Genomic DNA, 20,132 nt, shown 5'->3' with positions numbered 1-20,132 from the left:
CTTCACAGTCCAACTCTCACATCCATACAGGACCACTGGAAAAACCATAGCCTTGAATAGATGGACCTTTGTTGGCAAAGTAATATCTCTGCTTTTCAATATACTATCTAGGTTGGGCATAACTTTCCTCCAAAGGAGTAAGCGTCTTTTAATTTCATGGCTAAAATCACCATCTGCAGTGATTTTGGAGCCCCTCAAAATAAAGTCTGACACTGTTTCCACTGTTTCCCCATCTATTTCCCATAAAGTGATGGGACCAGATGCCATGATCTTCGTTTTCTGAATGTTGAGCTTTAAGCCAACTTTTTCACTCTCATCTTTCACTTTCATCAAGAGGCCTTTTAGTTCTCGTCACTTTCTGCCATAAGGGTGGTGTCATCTGCATATCTGAGGTTATTGATATTTCTCCCAGCAATCTTGATTTCACCTTGTGCTTCTTCCAGCCCAGCGTTTCTCATGATGTACTCTGCATAGAAGTTCAATAAGCAGGGTGACAATATGAAGCCTTGACATACTCCTTTCTTATATGGAACCAGTCTGTTGTTTCATGTTCAGTTCTAACTGTTGCTTTCTGACCTGCATACAGATTTCTCAAGAGGCAGGTCAGGTGGTCTGGTATTCCCATCTCTTGAAGAATTTTCCACAGTTTATTGTGATCCACACAGTCAAAGGCTTTGGCATAGTCAAGAAAGCAGAAATAGGTGTTTTTCTGGAACTCTCTTGCTTGATCCAGCGGATGTTGGCAATTTGATCTCTGGTTCCTCTGCCTTTTCTAAAACCAGCTTGAACATTAGGAAGTTCATGGTTCACGTATTGCTGAAGCCTGGCTTGGAGAATTTTGAGCATTACTTTACTAGCGTGTGAGATGAGTGCAACTGCATGGTAGTTTGAGCATTCTTTGGCATTGCCTTTCTTTGGGATTGGAATGAAAACTCACCTTTTCCAGTCCTTTGACCACTGCCTAGTTTTCCAAACTTGCTGGCATATTGAGTGCAGCACTTTCACGGCATCATCTTTCAGGATTTGAAATAGCTCCATTGGAATTCCATCACCTCCACTAGCTTTGTTCGTAGTGATGCTTTCTAAGGCCCACTTGACTTCACATCCAGGATGTCTGGCTCTAGGTGAGTGATCACGCCATCATGATTATCTGGGTCATGACACTCTTTTTTGTACAGTTCTTCTGTGTAGAGTTGCCACCTCTTGTTAATATCTTTTTCTTCTTAGGTCCATACCATTTCTGTCCTTTATCGAGCCCATCTTTGCATGAAATATTCCCTTGGTATCTCTAATTTTCTTGAGGAGATTTCTAGTCTTTCCCTTTCTGTTCTTTTCCTCTATTTCTTTGCATTGATCGCTGAAGAAGGCTTTCTTATCTCTCCTTGCTATTCTTTGGAACTCTGCATTCAGATGCTTATATCTTTCCTTTTCTTCTTTGCTTTTCGCCTCTCTTCTTTTCACAGCTATTTGTAAGGCCTCCTAAGACAGCCAATTTGCTTTTTTGCATTTCTTTTCCATGGGGATTGTCTCTTGTACAATGTCACGAACCTCCATCTATAGTTCATCAGGCACTCTATCTATCAGATCTAAACCCTTACATCTATTTCTCACTTCCACTGTATAATCATAAGGGATTTGATTTAGGTTACACCTGAATGGTCTAGTGGTTGTCCCCACTTTCTTCAATTTAAGTCTGAATTTGGCAATAAGGAGTTCATGATCTGAGCCACAGTCAGCTCCTGGTCTTGTTTTTGCTGACTGTATAGAGCTTCTCCATCTTTGCTGCAAAGAATATAATCAATCTGATTTTGGTGTTGACGATCTGGTGATGCCCATGTGTAGAGTCTTCTCTTGTGTTGTTGGAAGAGGGTGTTTGTTATGACTACTGCGTTCTCTTGACAAAACTATATTAGCCTTTGCCCTGCTTCATTCCGTACTCCAAGGCCAAATTTGCCTGTTAGTCCAGGTGTTTCTTGACTTCCTACTTTTGCATTCCAGTCCCCTATAATGAAAAGGACATCTTTTTTGGGTGTTAGTTCTAAAGGGTTTCATAGGTCTTCATAGAACCGTTCAACTTCAGCTTTCAGCATTGCTGTTTGGGGCATAGGCTTGGAATACCGTGATATTGAATGGTTTTCCTTGGAAATGAACAGAGATCATTCTGTCATTTTTGAGATTCCATCCAAGTACTGCATTTCAGACCCTTTTGTTGACCATGATGGCTACTTGATTTCTTCTAAGGGATTCCTGCCCGCAGTAGTAGATATAATGGTCATCTGAGTTAAATTCACCCATTCCAGTCCATTTTAGTTCGCTGATTCCTAGAATGTCAACGTTCACTCTTGCCATCTCCTGTTTGACCACTTCCAATTTGCCCTGATTCATGGACCTGACATTCCAGGTTCCTATGCAATATTGCTCTTTACAGCATTGGACCTTGCTTCTATCACCAGTCACATCCACAACTGAGTAGTGTTTTTGCTTTGGCTCCATCCCTTCATTTTTTCTGGAGTTACTTCTCCACTGATCTCCAGTAGCATATTGGGCACCTACTGACCCGGGGAGCTCCCCTTTCAGTATCCTATCATTTTGCCTTTTCATACTGTTCATGGGGTTCTCAAGGCAAAAATACTGAAGTGGTTTGCCATTCCCTTCTCCAGTGGACCACATTCTGTCAGACCTTCCACCATGACCCTCCCGTCTTGGGTGGCCCCACAAGGCATGGCTTAGTTTCACTGAGTTAGACAAGGCTGTGGTCTGTGTGATCAGATTGGCTAGTGTTCTGTGATTATCGTTTCAGTGTGTCTGCCTTCTGATGCCCTCTCGCAACACCTACCGTCTTACTGGGGTTTCTCTTACCTTGGACGTGGGGTATCTCTTCACGGCTGCTCCAGAAAGTGCAGCCACTGTTCCTTACCTTGGACGAGGGGTATTTCCTCACGGCCACCCCACTACCAGATTACATATTCTTTTATACCATTTTCAAGTTTCATGTAAATGAGTTTCATGTAGAGGTGTCTCAAAAATGTTAAGTTCCTTTAGGGGAATAATTGATTTCTATTTTTTTGAAATTTAACACAGTACTTAGCATGTATTAAACATACTTATATGCTTAATAAATATTTATTAAACACATGCTTAACAAATATTTGTTAAACTAATTTAAGAAAGGAAAATTGTATAGAAAATGTATTGGTAAATTAAGTGAAGAGATAGAAATAGCAAATTTGCATTTATATATGCTGTCAGTTATAGAAGCTTTTGCTGATCTAAAAATTTTTTATGTTTAAAATAAGTCTATCTGAAGGTTTAAAGTTATAGCCAGATTTCAGAAAAGTATAAAATAATAGGTTTTTACTTTAATTAAAAATGTATATTTTGTTTCTAAGAACTTGAGATAAGAAACTCTTTGTGTGGATGCCTTACCTGTCTTTTGCAATACCCAACACCTCTACCATATCCTTCCAGCTGCAATGACTGTATATTCAAGGAATGTAACTGAGCCAAGGTTTGTATCATGGCCACGTATATGGCTGAACGTTCTGCTGGGCTAACTCCAGGAATTGTCAAATCACGAAAGATTCGGCCCTATGGAAGCAATTACAACAGATAATTTTAAACAAAATAAATCTTTTCATACCAATTATTTGCTGTGTCATCATACTCTGTTTCATACAAAGATTAGGCACAGTTTTGCAATCAAAACCAATTCTCTGTAGAATGTGCCAGCACTTCCCTGGTGGTTCATATGGTAAAGAATCTGCCTGCAATGCAGGAGACCCACCCGGTTTGATCCCTGAGTCAGGAAGATCCCTTGGAGAAGGAAATGGTAATTCACTCCAGTATTCTTGTCTGGAGAATCCCATGCACAGAGGAGGCTGGTGGGCTGCAATCCATGAAGTTGCAAAGTGTTGGACACAACTGAGCAACTAACCCATATATGCCACAGGCGAAATACAAGGATACACCAAGATTAACTTTAAGGACAAAAACTACTCTCCAGTAACATTTTACCAAATAAAAAATCTTAAAACAATTTGGATATACTGTTATTAATGGACTGGTTTCTTATTTGGAGTAGTTTCTTTCCCTCTACTATCTGGACAGTTTAGTTATTGCCATTACATGTCTCTTTACTGACACCTAGAGGAAGAATAGGCCAATATGCTATAATTAGTAAATATGTTCCTAGTTTATCTCACTCAAATTGTGTTCTCAAATTAAAATGAAAGTTTAATACAAAACAGAGAATATAGCCAGTATTTTAAAATAACTCTAAGTGGGAGGTGGTCCTAAGATGGCAGAGGAATAGGATGGGGAGACCACTTTCTCCCACACAAATTCATCAAAAGAACATTTCAACACTGAGTAAATTCCACAAAACAACTTCTGAATGCTGGCAGAGGACATCAGGCACCCAGAAAAGCAGATCATTGTTCGAAAACAGGTAGGAAAAAATATAAAAGACAAAAAAGGTAGGGAGGGAGATTAGTCCCGGGAAGGGAGTCTTAAAAAGAGAGGTTTCAAAAACACCAGGAAACACACTCACTGCCGTTTCTGTGGTGAGCCTTGGAAGCACAGAGGGCAACATTACAGGGAGGAAAAATAAATAAATAATTAAAACCCACAGATTACGAGCCCAACGGTAACTCTCCCAGAGGAGAAGCAGTGCAGACACCTGCATCTGCCACTAGCTAGCAGGGGCTGGGCAGGGAGGCGCGGGCTGCATTGCTTCACAAGGATCGGGCCTGAATGCCCCAAGTGTAACCAGAACGAGCTAACTTGGGCTAGCAAACCAGACTGTGGGATAGCTACCACGCAAAAAGCTCTAACATAAGACACCGCCAGAACCGCGCACAGAACAAAGGATGGAACAGAATTAGCCAGCTGCAGACCATTCCCCTCTGGTGACAGGCAGCCAGAGTAGGAAGGGCCAGAAGGGGGCAATAGCAGCCCCAGAGAGACATTACCTACAAAACTGCAAATAGGCTTGTTTGCTAACTAAGACTTCTTGGAGTTCTGGACAGTCATCATCCGCCTGAGAAAGTATGCCAGCTGTACACCCAGAAAACTGAGCAGCAGGGACGGGAGAGGCGATAAGTCGCAGTGACCGTGCTCGCCAAACACCTGAGCTACTCGGACCTGAAGGGCACAAAACACAGGCCCAACCAGTCTGTGCCTCTGGGGACTACCTGAGTGCCTGAGCCTGAGCTGCTTAGACCTAGGAGGTGCATGCAGACTAGGGCCGGCCTCGCATGGTTCCCAGTGGAGCAAGCTAGAGCCTGAGCTGTGTGCACCGTCAGGCCCAGTGTGGCTGGGACACTGTAAGCACTCACTAGTGTTATTTGTTTGCAGCATCCCTCCCTTCGCGCAGCGTGACTGAACAAGTCAGCCTAAAAAAAAACTGTCCACCACCAACCCCCTTGCGTCAGGGTGGAAATCGGACACTGAAGAGACCAGCAAATAGAAGAAGCTGAAACAGAGGGAACCGCCTTGGAATTGACAGGTGCAATAGATTAAAATCCTGTCATTAGTACCCACTACATAGGAAGGGGCCTATAGATCTTGAGAAATATAAGCCGGACCAAGGAACTATCTGAAAAATCACTGAAAGTGATCCCACACTGTCCACAATCCCACCAGAGAAAGTACTGGATACATCTTTACCATTTTTACGATCATTCTTTTTTGATGTTTGTTTTTTCTTTTCTTTTTCTCTTCTTTTCTAACACTTTTTAATTTTTAAATCCTCTATTTCTCCTTTAGTTTTCATTTTTATAACCTACTATTAATTTCTCCCCCCCAAAAGACCCAATTTTTAAAGCAAAGTTCATATATATATATTTTTAAATTTTATTATTTTTTAATAATTCTTGTGACTTTGTTTTCTTCTTCTTCTCTTTTTTAATATTGTATTTTTGAAAATCCAGCCTCTATTCTAGATTTTCACTGTTTGCTTTTTGGTATTTGTTATCAATTTTGTACCTTCAAAAACCCAATCTTCACTACATATTTATGCTTGAGAGAGAGATTACTGGCCTTACTGCTCTCTCCTCCTTTGGACTCTCCTTTTTCTCCACAAGGTGGCCTCTGTCTCTTCCCTCCCCCTTCTCTTCTCTACCCAATTCTGTGAATCTATGTGTGTTCCAGATGGTGGAGAGCACTTAGGGAACTGGTTACTGGCTGGATCTGTCTCTCTCCTTTTCATTTCCCTCTTTTATCCTCTGTCTACTTCCTCCCTTTCCTCTTCCCTGTATAACTCCGTGAACACCTCTGAGCGGTCCAGACTGTGGAGCGCCCATAAGGAAGTGATTACTGGCTAGCTTGCTCTCTCCTCTTTTGATCCCAGCTCATCTCATTCCAGTCATCTCTAACTACCTCCTCCCTCTTCTCTTCTCCATGTAACTCAGTGAACCTCTCTGGGTGTTCCTCAATGTGGAGAAACTTTTCATCTTTAACCTAGATGTTTTATCAACAGTGTGGTATAGAAGGGAAAGTCTTGAGACAACTGTAAAAATAAAACTGAAAACTAGAAGCAGGAGGCTTAAGTCCAAATCCTGAGAACATCAGAGAACTCCTGACTCCAGGGAACATTAATTAATAGGAGCTCATCAAATACCTCCATACCTACACTGAAACCAAGCATCACCCAAAGGCCAACAAATTCCAGAGCAAGACATACCATGCAAATTCTCCAGCAACTCAGGAACACACCCCTGAGCTTAAATATACAGGCAGCTCAACGTTACTCCAAAACCATTGACGTCTCATAACTCATTACTGGACACGTCATTGCACTCCAGAGAGAAGAAATCCAGCTCACCCACCAGAACTCCGACACAAGCTTCCCTAACCAAGAAACCTTGACAAGCCGCTGATACAAACCCACCCACAGTGAGGGAACTCCACAAACTGCCAGAATACAGAAAGGCCACCCCAAATGCAGCAAAATAAACAGGATGAACAGACAGAGGAATACCCAGCAGGTAAAGGAACAGGAGAGCTGCCCACCAAACCAAACAAAAGAGGAAGAGATAAGGAATCTACCTGAGGAAGAATTCCGAATATTGATAGTGAAAATGATCCAAAATCTTGAAATCAAAATGGAATCACAGATAAATAGCCTGGAGACAAGGATTGAGAAGATGCAAGAAAGGTTTAACAAGGACCTAGAAGAAATAAAAAAGAGTCAATATATAATGAATAACGCAATAAATGAGATCAGAAACACTCTGGAGGCAACAAATAGTAGAATAACGGAGACAGAAGATAGGATTAGTGAAATAGAAGATAGAAAGGTAGAAATAAATGAAGCAGAGAGGAAAAAAGAAAAACGAATTATAAGAAATGAGGACAACCTCAGAGACCTCCAGGACAATATGAAACACTCCAACATTCGAATTATAGGAGTCCCAGAAGAAGAAGACAAAAAGAAAGACCATGAGAAAATACTTGAGGAGATAACAGTTGAAAACTTCCCTAAAATGGGAAGGAAATAATCACCCAAGTCCAAGAAACCCAGAGAGTCCCAAATAGGATAAACCCAAGGTGAAACACCCCAAGACACATATTAATCAAATTAACAAAGATCAAACACAAAGAACAAATATTAAAAGCAGCAAGGGAAAAACAAATAACACACAAGGGGATTCCCATAAGGATAACAGCTGATCTTTCAATAGAAACTCTTCAGGCCAGGAGGGAATGGCAAGACATACTTAAAGTAATGAAAGAAAATAACCTACAGCCCAGATTACTGTACCCAGCAAGGATCTCATTCAAATATGAAGGAGAAATCAAAAGCTTTACAGACAAGCAAAAGCTGAGAGAATTCAGCACCACCAAACCAGCTCTCCAACAAATACTAAAGGATATTCTCTAGACAGGAAACACAAAAAAAGTGTATAAACCCAAACCCAAAACAATAAAGTAAATGGCAACGGGACCATACTTATCAATAATTACCTTAAACGTAAATGGATTGAATGCCCCAACCAAAAGACAAAGACTGGCTGAATGGCTACAAAAACAAGATCCCTATATATGCTGCCTACAAGAGATCCACCTCAAAACAACGGACACATACAGACTGAAAGTGAAGGGCTGGAAAAAGATATTCCACTCAAATAGAGACCAAAAGAAAGCAGGAGTAGCAATACTCATATCAGATAAAATAGACTTTAAAACTAAGCCTGTGAAAACAGACAAAGAAGGACACTACATAACGATCAAAGGATCAATCCAAGAAGAAGATGTAAGAATTATAAATATATATGCACCCAACATAGGAGCACCACAATATGTAAGACAAATGCTAACAAGCATGAAAGGGGAAATTAACAATAACACAATAATTTTGGGAGACTTTAATATCCCACTCACACCTATGGACAGATCAACTAAACAGAAAATTAACAAAGAAACATAAACTGTAAATGATACAATACACCAGTTAGACCTAATTGATATCTATAGGACATTTCACCCCAAAACAATGAATTTCACCTTTTTCTCAAGTGCTCACGGAACGTTTTCCAGGATAGATCAGATCCTGTGTTATAAATCTAACCTTGATAAATTCAAAAAAAGCAAAATTATTCCAAGCATCTTTTCTGACCATAATGCACTAAGATTAGATCTCAATTACAGAAGAAAAACTATTAAAAATTCCAACATATGGAGGCTGAACAACATGCTTCTGAATAACCAAGAAAATACTGAAGAAAAAAAAATCAAAATATGCATAGAAATGAATGAAAATGAAAACACAACAACTCCAAACCTGTGGGACACTATAAAAGCAGTGCTAAGGGGAAAGTTCATAGCAATACAGGCATACCTCAAGAAACAAGAATAAAGTCAAATAAATAATCTAACTCTACATCTAAAGCAACTAGAAAAGGAAGAAATGGATAACCCCAGGGTTAGTAGAAGGAAAGAAATCTTAAAAATTAGTGCAGAAATAAATGCAAAAGAAACAAAAGAGACCATAGCAAAAATCAACAAAGCCAAAAGTTGGTTCTTTGAAAGGATAAATAAAATTGACAAACCATTAGCCAGACTCATCAAGAAAAAAAGGGAGAAAAATCAAATCAATAAAATTAGAAATGAAAATGGAGAGATCACAATAGACAACACAGAAATACAAAGGATCATAAGAGACTACTATCAGCAATTATATGACAATAAAATGGACAAAGTGGAAGAAGTGAACAAATTCATAGAAAAGTACAACTTTCCAAAACTGAACCAGGAAGAAATAGAAAATCTTAACAGACCTAACACAAGCAGGGAAATTCAAACTGTAATCAGAAATCCTCCAGCAAACAAAAGCCCAGGTCCAGATGGCTTCACAGCTGAATTCTACCAAAAATTTCGAGAACAGCTAACACCTATCCTACTCAAACTCTTCCAGAAAATTGCAGAGGAAGGTAAACTTCCAAACTCATTCTATGAGGCCACCATCACCCTAATACCAAAACCTGACAAAGATGCCACAAAAAAAGAGAAAACTACAGGCCAATATCACTGATGAACATAGATGCAAAAATCCTCAACAAAATTTTGGCAATCAGAATCCAACAACACATTAAAAAAATCATACACCATGACCAAGTGGGCTTTATCCCAGGGATGCAAGGATTCTTCAATATCCGCAAATCAATCAATGTAATTCACCACATAAACAAATTGAAAAATAAAAGCCATATGATTATCTCAATAGATGCAGAGAAGGCCTTTGACAAAATTCAACATCCATTTATGATAAAAACTCTCCAGAAAGCAGGAATAGAAGGAACATACCTCAACATAATAAAAGCTATATATGACAAACCCACAGCAAACATTATCCTCAATGATGAAGAATTGAAAGCATTTCCCCTAAAGTCAGGAACAAGACAAGGGTGCCCACTTTCACCGCTACTATTCAACATAGTTCTGGAAGTTTTGGCCACAGCAATCAGAGCAGAAAAAGAAATAAAAGGAATCCAAATTGGAAAAGAAGAAGTAAAACTCTCACTGTTTGCAGATGACACGATTCTCTATATAGAAAACCCTAAAGACTCCACCAGAAAATTACTAGAGCTCATCAATGAATATAGTAAAGTTGCAGGATATAAAATCAACATACAGAAATCCCTTGCATTCCTATACACTAATAATGAGAAAGTAGAAAAAGAAATGAAGGAAACAATTCCATTCACCATTGCAACGAAAAGAATAAAATACTTAGGAATATATCTACCTAAAGAAACTAAAGACTTATATATAGAAAACTATAAAACACTGATGAAAGAAATCAAAGAGGACACTAATAGATGGAGAAATGTACCATGTTCATGGATCGGAAGAATGAATATAGTGAAAATGAGTATACTACCCAAAGCAATCTACAGATTCAATGCAATCCCTATCAAGCTACAAGCGGTATTTTTCACAGAGCTAGAACAAATAATTTCAAGATTTGTATGGAAATACAAAAAGCCTCGAATAGCCAAAGCAATCTTGAGAAAGAAGAATGGGACTGGAGGAATCAACTTGCCTGACTTCAGGCTCTACTACAAAGCCACAGTCATCAAGACAGTATGGTACTGGCACAAAGACAGAAATATAGATCAATGGAACAAAATAGAAAGCCCAGAGGTAAATCCACACACCTATGGACACCTTATCTTCGACAAAGGAGGCAAGAATATACAATGGATTAAAGACAGTCTCTTTAACAAGTGGTGCTGGGAAAACTGGTCAACCACTTGTAAAAGAATGAAACTAGATCACTTTCTCACACCATACACAAAAATAAACTCAAAATGGATTAAAGATCTAAACATGAGACCAGAAACTATAAAACTCCTAGAGGAGAACATAGGCAAAACACTCTCTGACATAAATCACAGCAGGATCCTCTATGACCCACCTTCCAGAATATTGGAAATAAAAGCAAAAATACACAAATGGGACCTAATTAAACTTAAAAGCTTCTGCACAAAAAAGGAAACTATAAGCAAGGTGAAGACATCCTTCTGAATGGGAGAAAATAATAGCAAATGAAGCAACTGACAAACAACTAATCTCAAAAATATATAAGCAACTTATGTAGCTCAATTCCAGAAAAATAAATGATCCAATCAAAAAATGGGCCAAAGAACTAAATAGACATTTCTCCAAAGAAGACAAACAGATGGCTAACAAACACATGAAAAGATGCTCAACATCACTCATTATTAGAGAAATGCAAATCAAAATCACAATGAGGTACCATTTCACGCCAGTCAGAATGGCTGAGATCCAAAAGTCTACAAGCAATAAATGCTGGAGAGGGTGTGGAGAAAAGGGAACCCTCTTACACTATTGGTGGGAATGCAAACTAGTTCAGCCACTATGGAGAACAGTGTGGAGAGTCCTTAAAAAACTGGAAATAGAACTACCTTATGACCCAGCAATCCCACTGCTGGGCGTACACACCAAGGAAACCAGAATTGAAAGAGACACGTGTACCCCAATGTTCATCGCAGCACTGTTTATAATAGCCAGGACATGGAAGCAACCTAGATGTCCATCAGCAGATGAATGGATAAGAAAGCTGTGGTACATATACACAATAGAGTATTACTCAGCCATCAAAAAGAATACATTTGAATCAGTACTATTGAGGTGGATGAAACTGGAGCTGATTATACAGAGTGAAGTAAGCAAGAAAGAAAAACACCAATACAGTATACTAACACATATATATGGAATTTAGAAAGATAGCAACGATAACCCTGTATGCGAGACAGCAAAAGAGATGCAAATGTACACAACAGACTTTTTGACTCTGTGGGAGAGGGAGAAGGAGGGATGATTTGGGAGAATGGCATTGAAACATGTATAATATCATATAAGAAACGAATCATCAGTCTAGGTTCAATGCAGGATACAGGATGCTTGGGGCTGGTGCACTTGGATAACACAGAGGGATGGTATGGGGAGGGAGGTGGGAGGGGGGTTCAGGATTGGGAACTTATGTACACCCGTGGCAGATTCATGTTGATGTATGGCAAAACCAATACAGTATTGCAAAGTTAAAAAAAAAAAAAAAAAAGAATAAAAAATAAATAAATAAAATAATAAAAAATAAAACATAGACTAGAGCCAAAAAAAAAATTAAAAAATAAAATAAAATAACTCTAAGTGGAGTATAACCTTTAAAAATTGTGAATCACTATGTAATATATCTGTAACATATAATATTGTACATTAACTGTATCTCAATAAAAAATAATTTAAAAAGCAAAACAAAAATAAAAACTCCATAAAGAACCAACCCTGCTGATACCTTGGTTTCAAACGTCTAGCCTCTGGAAATGAGAGGATATATTTCTGTTGCTTTAATAAAAAGAAAAAAGTTTAAGCCCTTGCAAAGCAAACTACCTAAAATGCTGACTGATAAACTATCATTTATTAACATGTAATTTCACAACTAAAAATAAAAGCAACAAAGTACAATTAAGTGTTAATTTACCTGTACATGTTCCATCAAATAAAATTCTGTTCCGATGACAGACGGATCACTGCAGTACAATAAAGGTTTGGGAACGGGGAATCCAACTGAAAACAAGGCTTTCTGGACTTTAAATTCTCTATCAATCTAAATAAGATGATAATTAAAAATCAGAAATACAGAAATTTAATAATTACTTGTGAGCTAACATTAAGGCTAGAAATTAATTTTAAAACAGTATCAACAAATGTGACAAACAATATAACCCAGAGGATAATAATTTCCTTAGTATTGTCCATAAAAGTAGTCTTAGTGCGATTATTACAATTATAAATTAGGCTGGTACTTGCAAAAGAGTCAGACAGAACTTAGCAACTAAAATAAAAACAACAACAAAAATTGCTAATTAGGCTAAAAGAACAGGCTTATGTGTGGGGCTTAATCTGACTGATAATATGAAGGTGACAGTTTCTGACCATAAACTTTTGCAGATATCATTACAAAAAAAAAAAAAACCCAACATTTTTTTCTTATCAGTCCCTGCTTGCTGACTCACTCTTGCTCTTGCTCCCCACCACCAATCCCTCTCCAGTCTACCATGGGGCTCAGGCAAGTCTCTATTCCAACGCTCTGGGCATAGTCAACTATAGGGTACTGGTGGAAGCCTGTGGGTGCTGGTAGAAAGGAAATGTACCCCCTCTGTCTGGAGATCAATGGAGGTACTTGTTTTCAAGGGAGGTACTTGTTTTCAAGGCAGTGGTATGGGGATTCTTCCTGGTACCCAGGGCTGCCATGGAGCTCAAGATAACTACTGGGTAAGAAGACAATGAGAAGCAACTTGGTACTGACACAGAAGCTCAGCTAAGATAGGTGAAGAAAAGGCCTTCCTCAACCAGGAAAGATGTACACATTTATCACTCAGAACCCAGGGACACAACTTATAGTAGAACACTGATGCCAACTAATCTGCCTGCAAAGTCCTCTTCCCCACACTCAGGCTGATCACTTCTAAGGAGAAGAAACCATGCAGTTCACTTTGACCAGAGGGATAAACCGGCCGCTGCTGCAATAACTAGAGCAGGGAAATGACTAAATCCATAACCAAGGTGAGAGCAGTCAGAGATGCCAATAGCTATAGAAAGAAGCTTCTGGTGCTGTGAAATAGGTGTGGCATGGGGCGGTGGAGGCTGCTCATAAAGTAGATGTCATGTGGGAACACTGATTTTTTCCAATGCAGATATGGGAAAAATGAAAGGAGTTGAAACAAAAGTACTTTAGATCTTTGGGCTGAAAGCATTATGTTATGTTCTGATGTCTTCTAGATATCCAGGGTATTATTAAGAAGAGAGACAAATCTAGCTGTTTACTGGGGCATAAATCTCTCGCTGCAGGTGGGGATTCTCTTTCATCCATGCCTTGTTGAGGCTTAAGAAAAGTTCCTGAACTTTTTCGATCTTAAGCATGCAGGTCACTTCATTTTCTGGGAATATCATAGTCAGAATCTGCATTTTCCATTACTATGATATTAAACTCACCTTTCAGTGGCCCATCTCCAGTCAGTTTGGGTTGGGAAGCATGTATAATCTGTTATACATGATTATAATAATATCCAAAATATGCATCATGATTTTAATGTTCTTTTCTCTAAAAATCCATAGATAATATGTTTTCTGAAAAGAATCAGTTTTTAACAAAAATCTTTTATAAGTCTCACTGTCTAATATTTACAGCATATTCAGTTCAGTTCAGTCACTCAGTCGCGTCTGACTCTTTGCAATCCCTTGAATCACAGCACGCCAGGCCTCCCTGTCCTACAGCATATTATGATTATTCAAATATTTATTTTTATCACCAAAAGATCAGAGGATTATTACATCAAATATATTAAAGTATTCAGTGAATAGATATTGTTATAAGATATAATAATGTACCTTTTAAAACATAATTTAATCAAAGTACAAAACATCTATAAATGAGCAGCTCTGAAAATATTCATCAGGTGACTGTATTTCCAGCTAACTGTATTTCTAGCTAACTGTATACAAAGGAATCAAATCCACAAGAGGACTGGATAGTGCTCAAGATTACCAGCTTAAACACAGCCTTAGATTTCAAACTCAAATCAGTGATAAAAACAAAAAGGGGGTGGGAATACAACTCAAGTGAAATTTTCATCTAAGAAATAAAATGTATTCTCTATATTTAACAATTGTGAGAGTACTTTTAAAAGCAATTTAAATTGTTTTGTGAGTATAAAATGCATTTATTAGTCAACAAGGAATTTAACATTGCATTTGTATATCATACCTTATGTGCTTTAGGAAGAAGTAAACCAGGTGGTTTTTTTCTGAGTACATATGCTTGAAAGCCTTTCTGGAGATGAAAGGTTGGATTGGACTGTCCTGATCTAGATAAGAACAGAGAAAAGGCCAATAACAAAGATATATTTTTCTTTCCTCCCACATTCTGCTGAAATTTCAAAGAAAACACAAAATGAAAATAAATCCACTTCAATGCTAGAAAGCCAAGTGGGGTTGCTACCAGTGGCTGAGAACATTCATTTTTGGATTATATATAGCAGACGGTAACACAGTGGCAGCTGGAAAATCTATAATTCACACAGGCAAAAGAGAAGATCTTACTTCCCGCCTGCAAATCATGAGTTTTATCAGAAGTATCCCTAGAAAAACGTCTAGATCTAAGTAAAGAAAGGCTGGGAGAAGAAATTGTAGGGGATCTGTCAGCAAATTAATTAAAAGATGCTGAAACAACTGTTCCCTCATCTTCGATTGGAGAGAGAACTGCAAGTACAGCTCTCTGAAATGGGAATTCTGATAAGCAAGGTCCTAGAGTGGATATTTGGGCCAGGAAGTGCAATAGTGCCCCAGGTAACTCACAGACACCAGGGCACTGACTTTCCCTGCTCTGTGGACATAAATTCTCACACGGGCTAAGAAAATACACTCCAGCTGCCAAAATTATTTAATCTATACCTTCATTTACCCAACTTTTAAAGAATTCAATAGTATGAAAGAGAGGCTTTGAACTAAAAAAACAGAAGAATTAATCCCTGAGGTAATAGGTAATAAGAGAAAGTTAAAAAACATTTTTCTCTGAAGTTTTACCCTAGGCTTCCAGCCTCCATCTGCAAAGAACAAAAGCAGATTGAATGCAGCAGCACCTGCAGTTTCTACATCTTACTCAGATAAGCAAAACCCATCCTCTCCAGCAGTCACACTAAAAAGCACCATCTAATCCTGGGTGAGCACCTTTAAGCATAGGAAAGTGAAGATCATTGCCACAGTGTCAGCAAATGGGACAACATCAAGCTGTATTGTTAATCTTTTTAAAATATAAATTCATTTGTTTATTTTTGGCTGTGCTGGGTTTTCATTACTGTGGGAGCTTGTCTCCAGCTGTGGAGAGCCGGGGCTATCCTCTAGTTGTGGTGCATGTGCTTCTTGTTGAGGTGGCTTCTCCGGTTGCAGAGTGCAGGCTCTAGGCCCACAGTCTTCAGTAGTTGCAGGGCAGTCGGTAGTTGCGGCTCCCAGGCTCTAGAGACCAGGCTCAGTAGTTGTGGCTCACGGGCTTAGTTACTCTGTGACACGCGGATCTTCCTAGATTAGGGATCAAACGCATGTCTCCTGCATTGGCAGGTGGATTCTTTACCACTGAGCCACCAGGGAAGCCCCTGTGTTGTCTATCTTGACACGGGACAATTTATCTGTGACGCTCCAAAGAGTCAAGTTGCGATGAACCTTACAAAGACATTTTTTAATGCCAAATGTCTGCTTCGATGCATTTCTGATAACCCAGTCATTTATGAAGCACTGGTGTTTTGTGATGGTAAATGACCAAGGTGAAATATAAAAGGAAAACTAAAAGCTTTTTATTAAATATATAGTTACCATATGACCCAGCAATTTCACTCTAACATATATATCCAAGAGAACTGAAAACACATTCAAACAAAAAATTGTACATGAATATTCATAGCAGCTCTATTTTCAACAACCAAAAAGTAGAAACAATCCAAATGTTCATCAACAGATGAATGGATAAACAAAATATGATATATTCATATAATGGAATATTACTCAGCCATAAAAGGAATGGAGTTTGGATACATGCTAAAACATGGATTGGCTCTGAAAACATTATGCTAAGTGAAAAAAAAAAAAACAGTCACCAAAGGTCACATATTATATGGTTCCATTTCTATGAAATGTTCAGAATATGTAAATCCATAGTGATAGAAAGTAGATTATTGGTTTCCAGGGGATGAGCCGAAGGGGAAATTGTGAGATAAGGGTTTCGTAGGGTGATGGAAATTTCCTGGAATTAGATAGTGGTGATGACTGCAGAATATTGTGAATTAATAAAAACCACTATATTATACACTTAAAATAGTTAAAATTTCAAGTTTAACATAGCATGAATTTTATCTAAACAGACAAACACACAAACAAACAAAACCCCACCAAACTAAAAGCATCTCCTTTGAGCAAGTATCCACCATCCATGGTTCTAACAAAGACAAAAAAGATTAAAAAAGCAGAACCCCAGCAGGGGAAGACCATCACCAACACTGTGCACTGTGAACAAAGTACTGACTACATTTTACCACTCTAACCTTCAGGCCTCCATATAGTATGGAATCCACTGATGGTATCAATATGATAAGAATCATCAATGAGTCAAAGGTCATAACTATTTGAGGACTTGAACAAGACTGTTAGGACTTGAACAAGGCATTTAATACTAAAAGAAATGGCTTGATTTATAATCAAACATGTGACACTTTTGATTTGTTGAACCTTAATTACAAAGATGGAATCTTTGCATTTAAGTGTTCAGTTAGGAACACTCATTTGGTAGACTCATTTGACTAGACAAGAAATCTCAAAGAATCTTAGCATTGGTTTTACTTAGAAGCACAGGAAGACAGGAGATACAGTATGCCAGCGGGGTAGCATCAGATGAGTGTCTTTAGTAAGGTCCTTACAGTAGGTCCATGCAGCAGTCTAGGATCTACCTTATAACTCCTGTGTCCCTATGGTGATAGCTCAGGTTTGAAGGAATGAGACCACAGTGGATGAGTGTGAGTGCCACCCTGGCTTAGAAGCCTCATGCTCCACATCATGATGACTCCATCATCTCCAGGAGCAGTCCTCTAACAAGAGACATGACCAATTTTAAGAACTGACTAAAGGTAGAAAAGCCCCAAGTTAAGCCTAAAATATCTGACCAGATACTTTAGTTAAGCATAAAATATCTGACCAGATACATTTACAGGCCTTCCAGTTCAGATGCAGTTTATCAAATAGATGTTACTTTCAACATAAGTGCTCTTGCTTGGAAACACAGCTGACGCTCCACCTTACCAAGTTTCCAGAGTAACAGAGTTAGAAAGTTAATTTGTTTATGGTTGGTTGGTTTAGTCACTAAGTCGTGTCCGACTCTTGTGACCCCATGGACTGTAGCCCACCAGGCTCCTTTGTCCATGGGTTTCTCCAAGCAAGAATATTGGAGTGGGTTGCCATTTCCTTCTCCAGGGGATCTTCCTGACCCAGGAATTGAATCCAGGTCTCCTGCATTGGAGACAGATGCTTTACCGACTGAGCTATGAAGGAAGTCTATAGAACAGGAGAAAAGTTTTGTGGTTTTTTTTTTTTTTTAACACTTTTCTCACAACATGCTAGCCTCAGATCCATGATGTAATCCTACTAGTTGGCTACTAGAGCCACCTAGTAGGTGGCTCTATTTGCATCTCCAAGCTTCCAAGCTTGGAGATATTCTTATAAGATTTTTTTCAATAGCAAGAAATTTTTAAAAAGCATCAATCCTGATAAAGGTCACATATGTTTGCAGCTATGTAGGCAGCCTAAAGGAAATCAGTCCTGAGTGTTCTTTGGAAGGACTGATGTTGAAGCTGAAACTCCAATACTTTGGCTACCTGATGTGAAGAGCTGCCTCATTTGAAAAGACTCTGATGCTGGGAAAGATTGAAGGCAGGAGGAGAAGGGGACGACAGAGGATGAGATGGTTGGATGGCATCACCGACTCAATGGAGATGAGTTTGAGTAAACTCCAGGAGTGGTGATGGACAGGGAGGCCTGGCGTGCTGTGGTCCATGGGGTTGCAAAGAGTCGGACACGACTGCGCGACTGAACTGAACTGAAGATAGCCATCTTGTCCCTTGTCTGGAGATAAATTTGAAGTTATTAAGAATTTACTGTTCTTTGATATCACTCCTTTTGCTTTAATTTTGAAACTACTTGTGGAGTCATGACTATTCTGACCAAGTGCACCATAGCAAGCAGTTAATACCAAGTGGACTTAGACCTTCATATCTACTCTTAAAATCAGGTTGGTATGCTCACTGAGGTATATGGAATTGAGTGAGCAATGATGTAGGATAACAACCAGCTTGGCAACTGAACTCACAGGCACTGCTATGGCATTCTTTGAAATAGTAACTTTTGATACTGATGCCAATAGTTCTTCAAATGTATTTGCTGTGGATTAGAGATCGAGAGAAGAGAAGACTAAAAGACGAATATCATGGTGTTTAAGCATAGAAAATATTGAGTATATAGTTCAAAAGACTTAAAAATACAAAGCTGGAGATGAGAAGAGGCAAAATATCCCCAAAAATCTTGCCCCAAACTAGGATTCAGAGCCATGGTAGAAGAGATGTCAAGGCAGAATCAAAGGAAGTCAGAAGATTCTTGACCACTGCAATGGAAGCAACAAACGGCTGGCCAAGAATCAGATTATTAACAAGGAAGAATTTAACATCAGCAAAAAAGCTGGAGAGGGTCCAAAACTCCACCATAGTGTATCAGAGAACAGGCATCATGATAGGTGCTTTGCTGGGCATTTCCTGGAAGTGGTGGCTAATCTCTTCAGAGGTGCCTTTTCTGGATCCATGACTGCAAAAATCAACCAACTTGAACAAAACACAATGCAGCACATTCCACAGAGTCATGAAGTTTGAAGGACCCTGATTTGTAGGAAGTCGGTTCACTGACAGTTTAAAAAATCATTATTTGAGCTTCTTAATATACTATTTACAATTACTATATTAAATTATAACTATTTAACATATTAAAATTACAGACATTTGTCCTTTTTATCATAGGGGACTGGAGTGCAAGAGTAGCAAGTCAAGAGATACCTGGAGTAACAGGCAAGTTTGGCCTTGGAGTACAACATGAAGAAGGGCAAAGGCTAATAGAATTTTGCCAAGAGAATGCACTGGTCATAGCAAATACCCTCTTCCAACAACATGAGAGATGACTCTACAAATGAATATCACCAGATGGTCAATATCAAAATCAGACTGACTAAAGTCTTTGCAGTCAAAATGGAGAAGTTCTACCCAGTCAGCAAAAAGAAGACCTTGAGCTGACTGTAGCTCACATCTGGAACCCCTTGTGGTAAAATTCAGACTTATTGAAGAAAGTAGGGAAAACCGCTAGGCCATTCAGGTATGACCTAAATCAAATGCCTTATGATTATATAGTGGAGGTGATAAATAGATTCAAGGGCCTAGATCTGGTAGACAGAGTGCCTAAAGAACTATAGATGGAGGTTCACAACATTGTACAGGAGGTGGTGACCAAAATCATCCCCAAGAAAAAGA

General features: G+C 38.8%; 1 protein-coding gene across 1 annotated transcript in view; it reads right to left on the bottom strand.

The window, feature by feature from the left end:
* The window catches only part of ACAD11 (acyl-CoA dehydrogenase family member 11), a 114,879-nt gene that overhangs the window by 82,350 nt on the left and 12,397 nt on the right, over positions 1 to 20,132 (bottom strand). The window contains exons 2-4 of the mRNA XM_068988579.1: positions 14,792 to 14,891; positions 12,506 to 12,631; positions 3,427 to 3,588 (exon numbers count right to left, since the gene is read on the bottom strand). Of these exons, the coding sequence (XP_068844680.1) occupies positions 3,427 to 3,588; positions 12,506 to 12,631; positions 14,792 to 14,891 (388 nt within the window). The remainder of the gene's footprint in view (positions 1 to 3,426; positions 3,589 to 12,505; positions 12,632 to 14,791; positions 14,892 to 20,132) is intronic.

This window comes from Capricornis sumatraensis, chromosome 1 (genome assembly GCF_032405125.1).
Source record: "Capricornis sumatraensis isolate serow.1 chromosome 1, serow.2, whole genome shotgun sequence".
Classification (NCBI taxonomy): Eukaryota; Metazoa; Chordata; class Mammalia; order Artiodactyla; family Bovidae; genus Capricornis; species Capricornis sumatraensis.
Note: the sequence above shows the minus strand (reverse complement) of the source record. Positions and strands in the feature narration are given on the sequence as shown.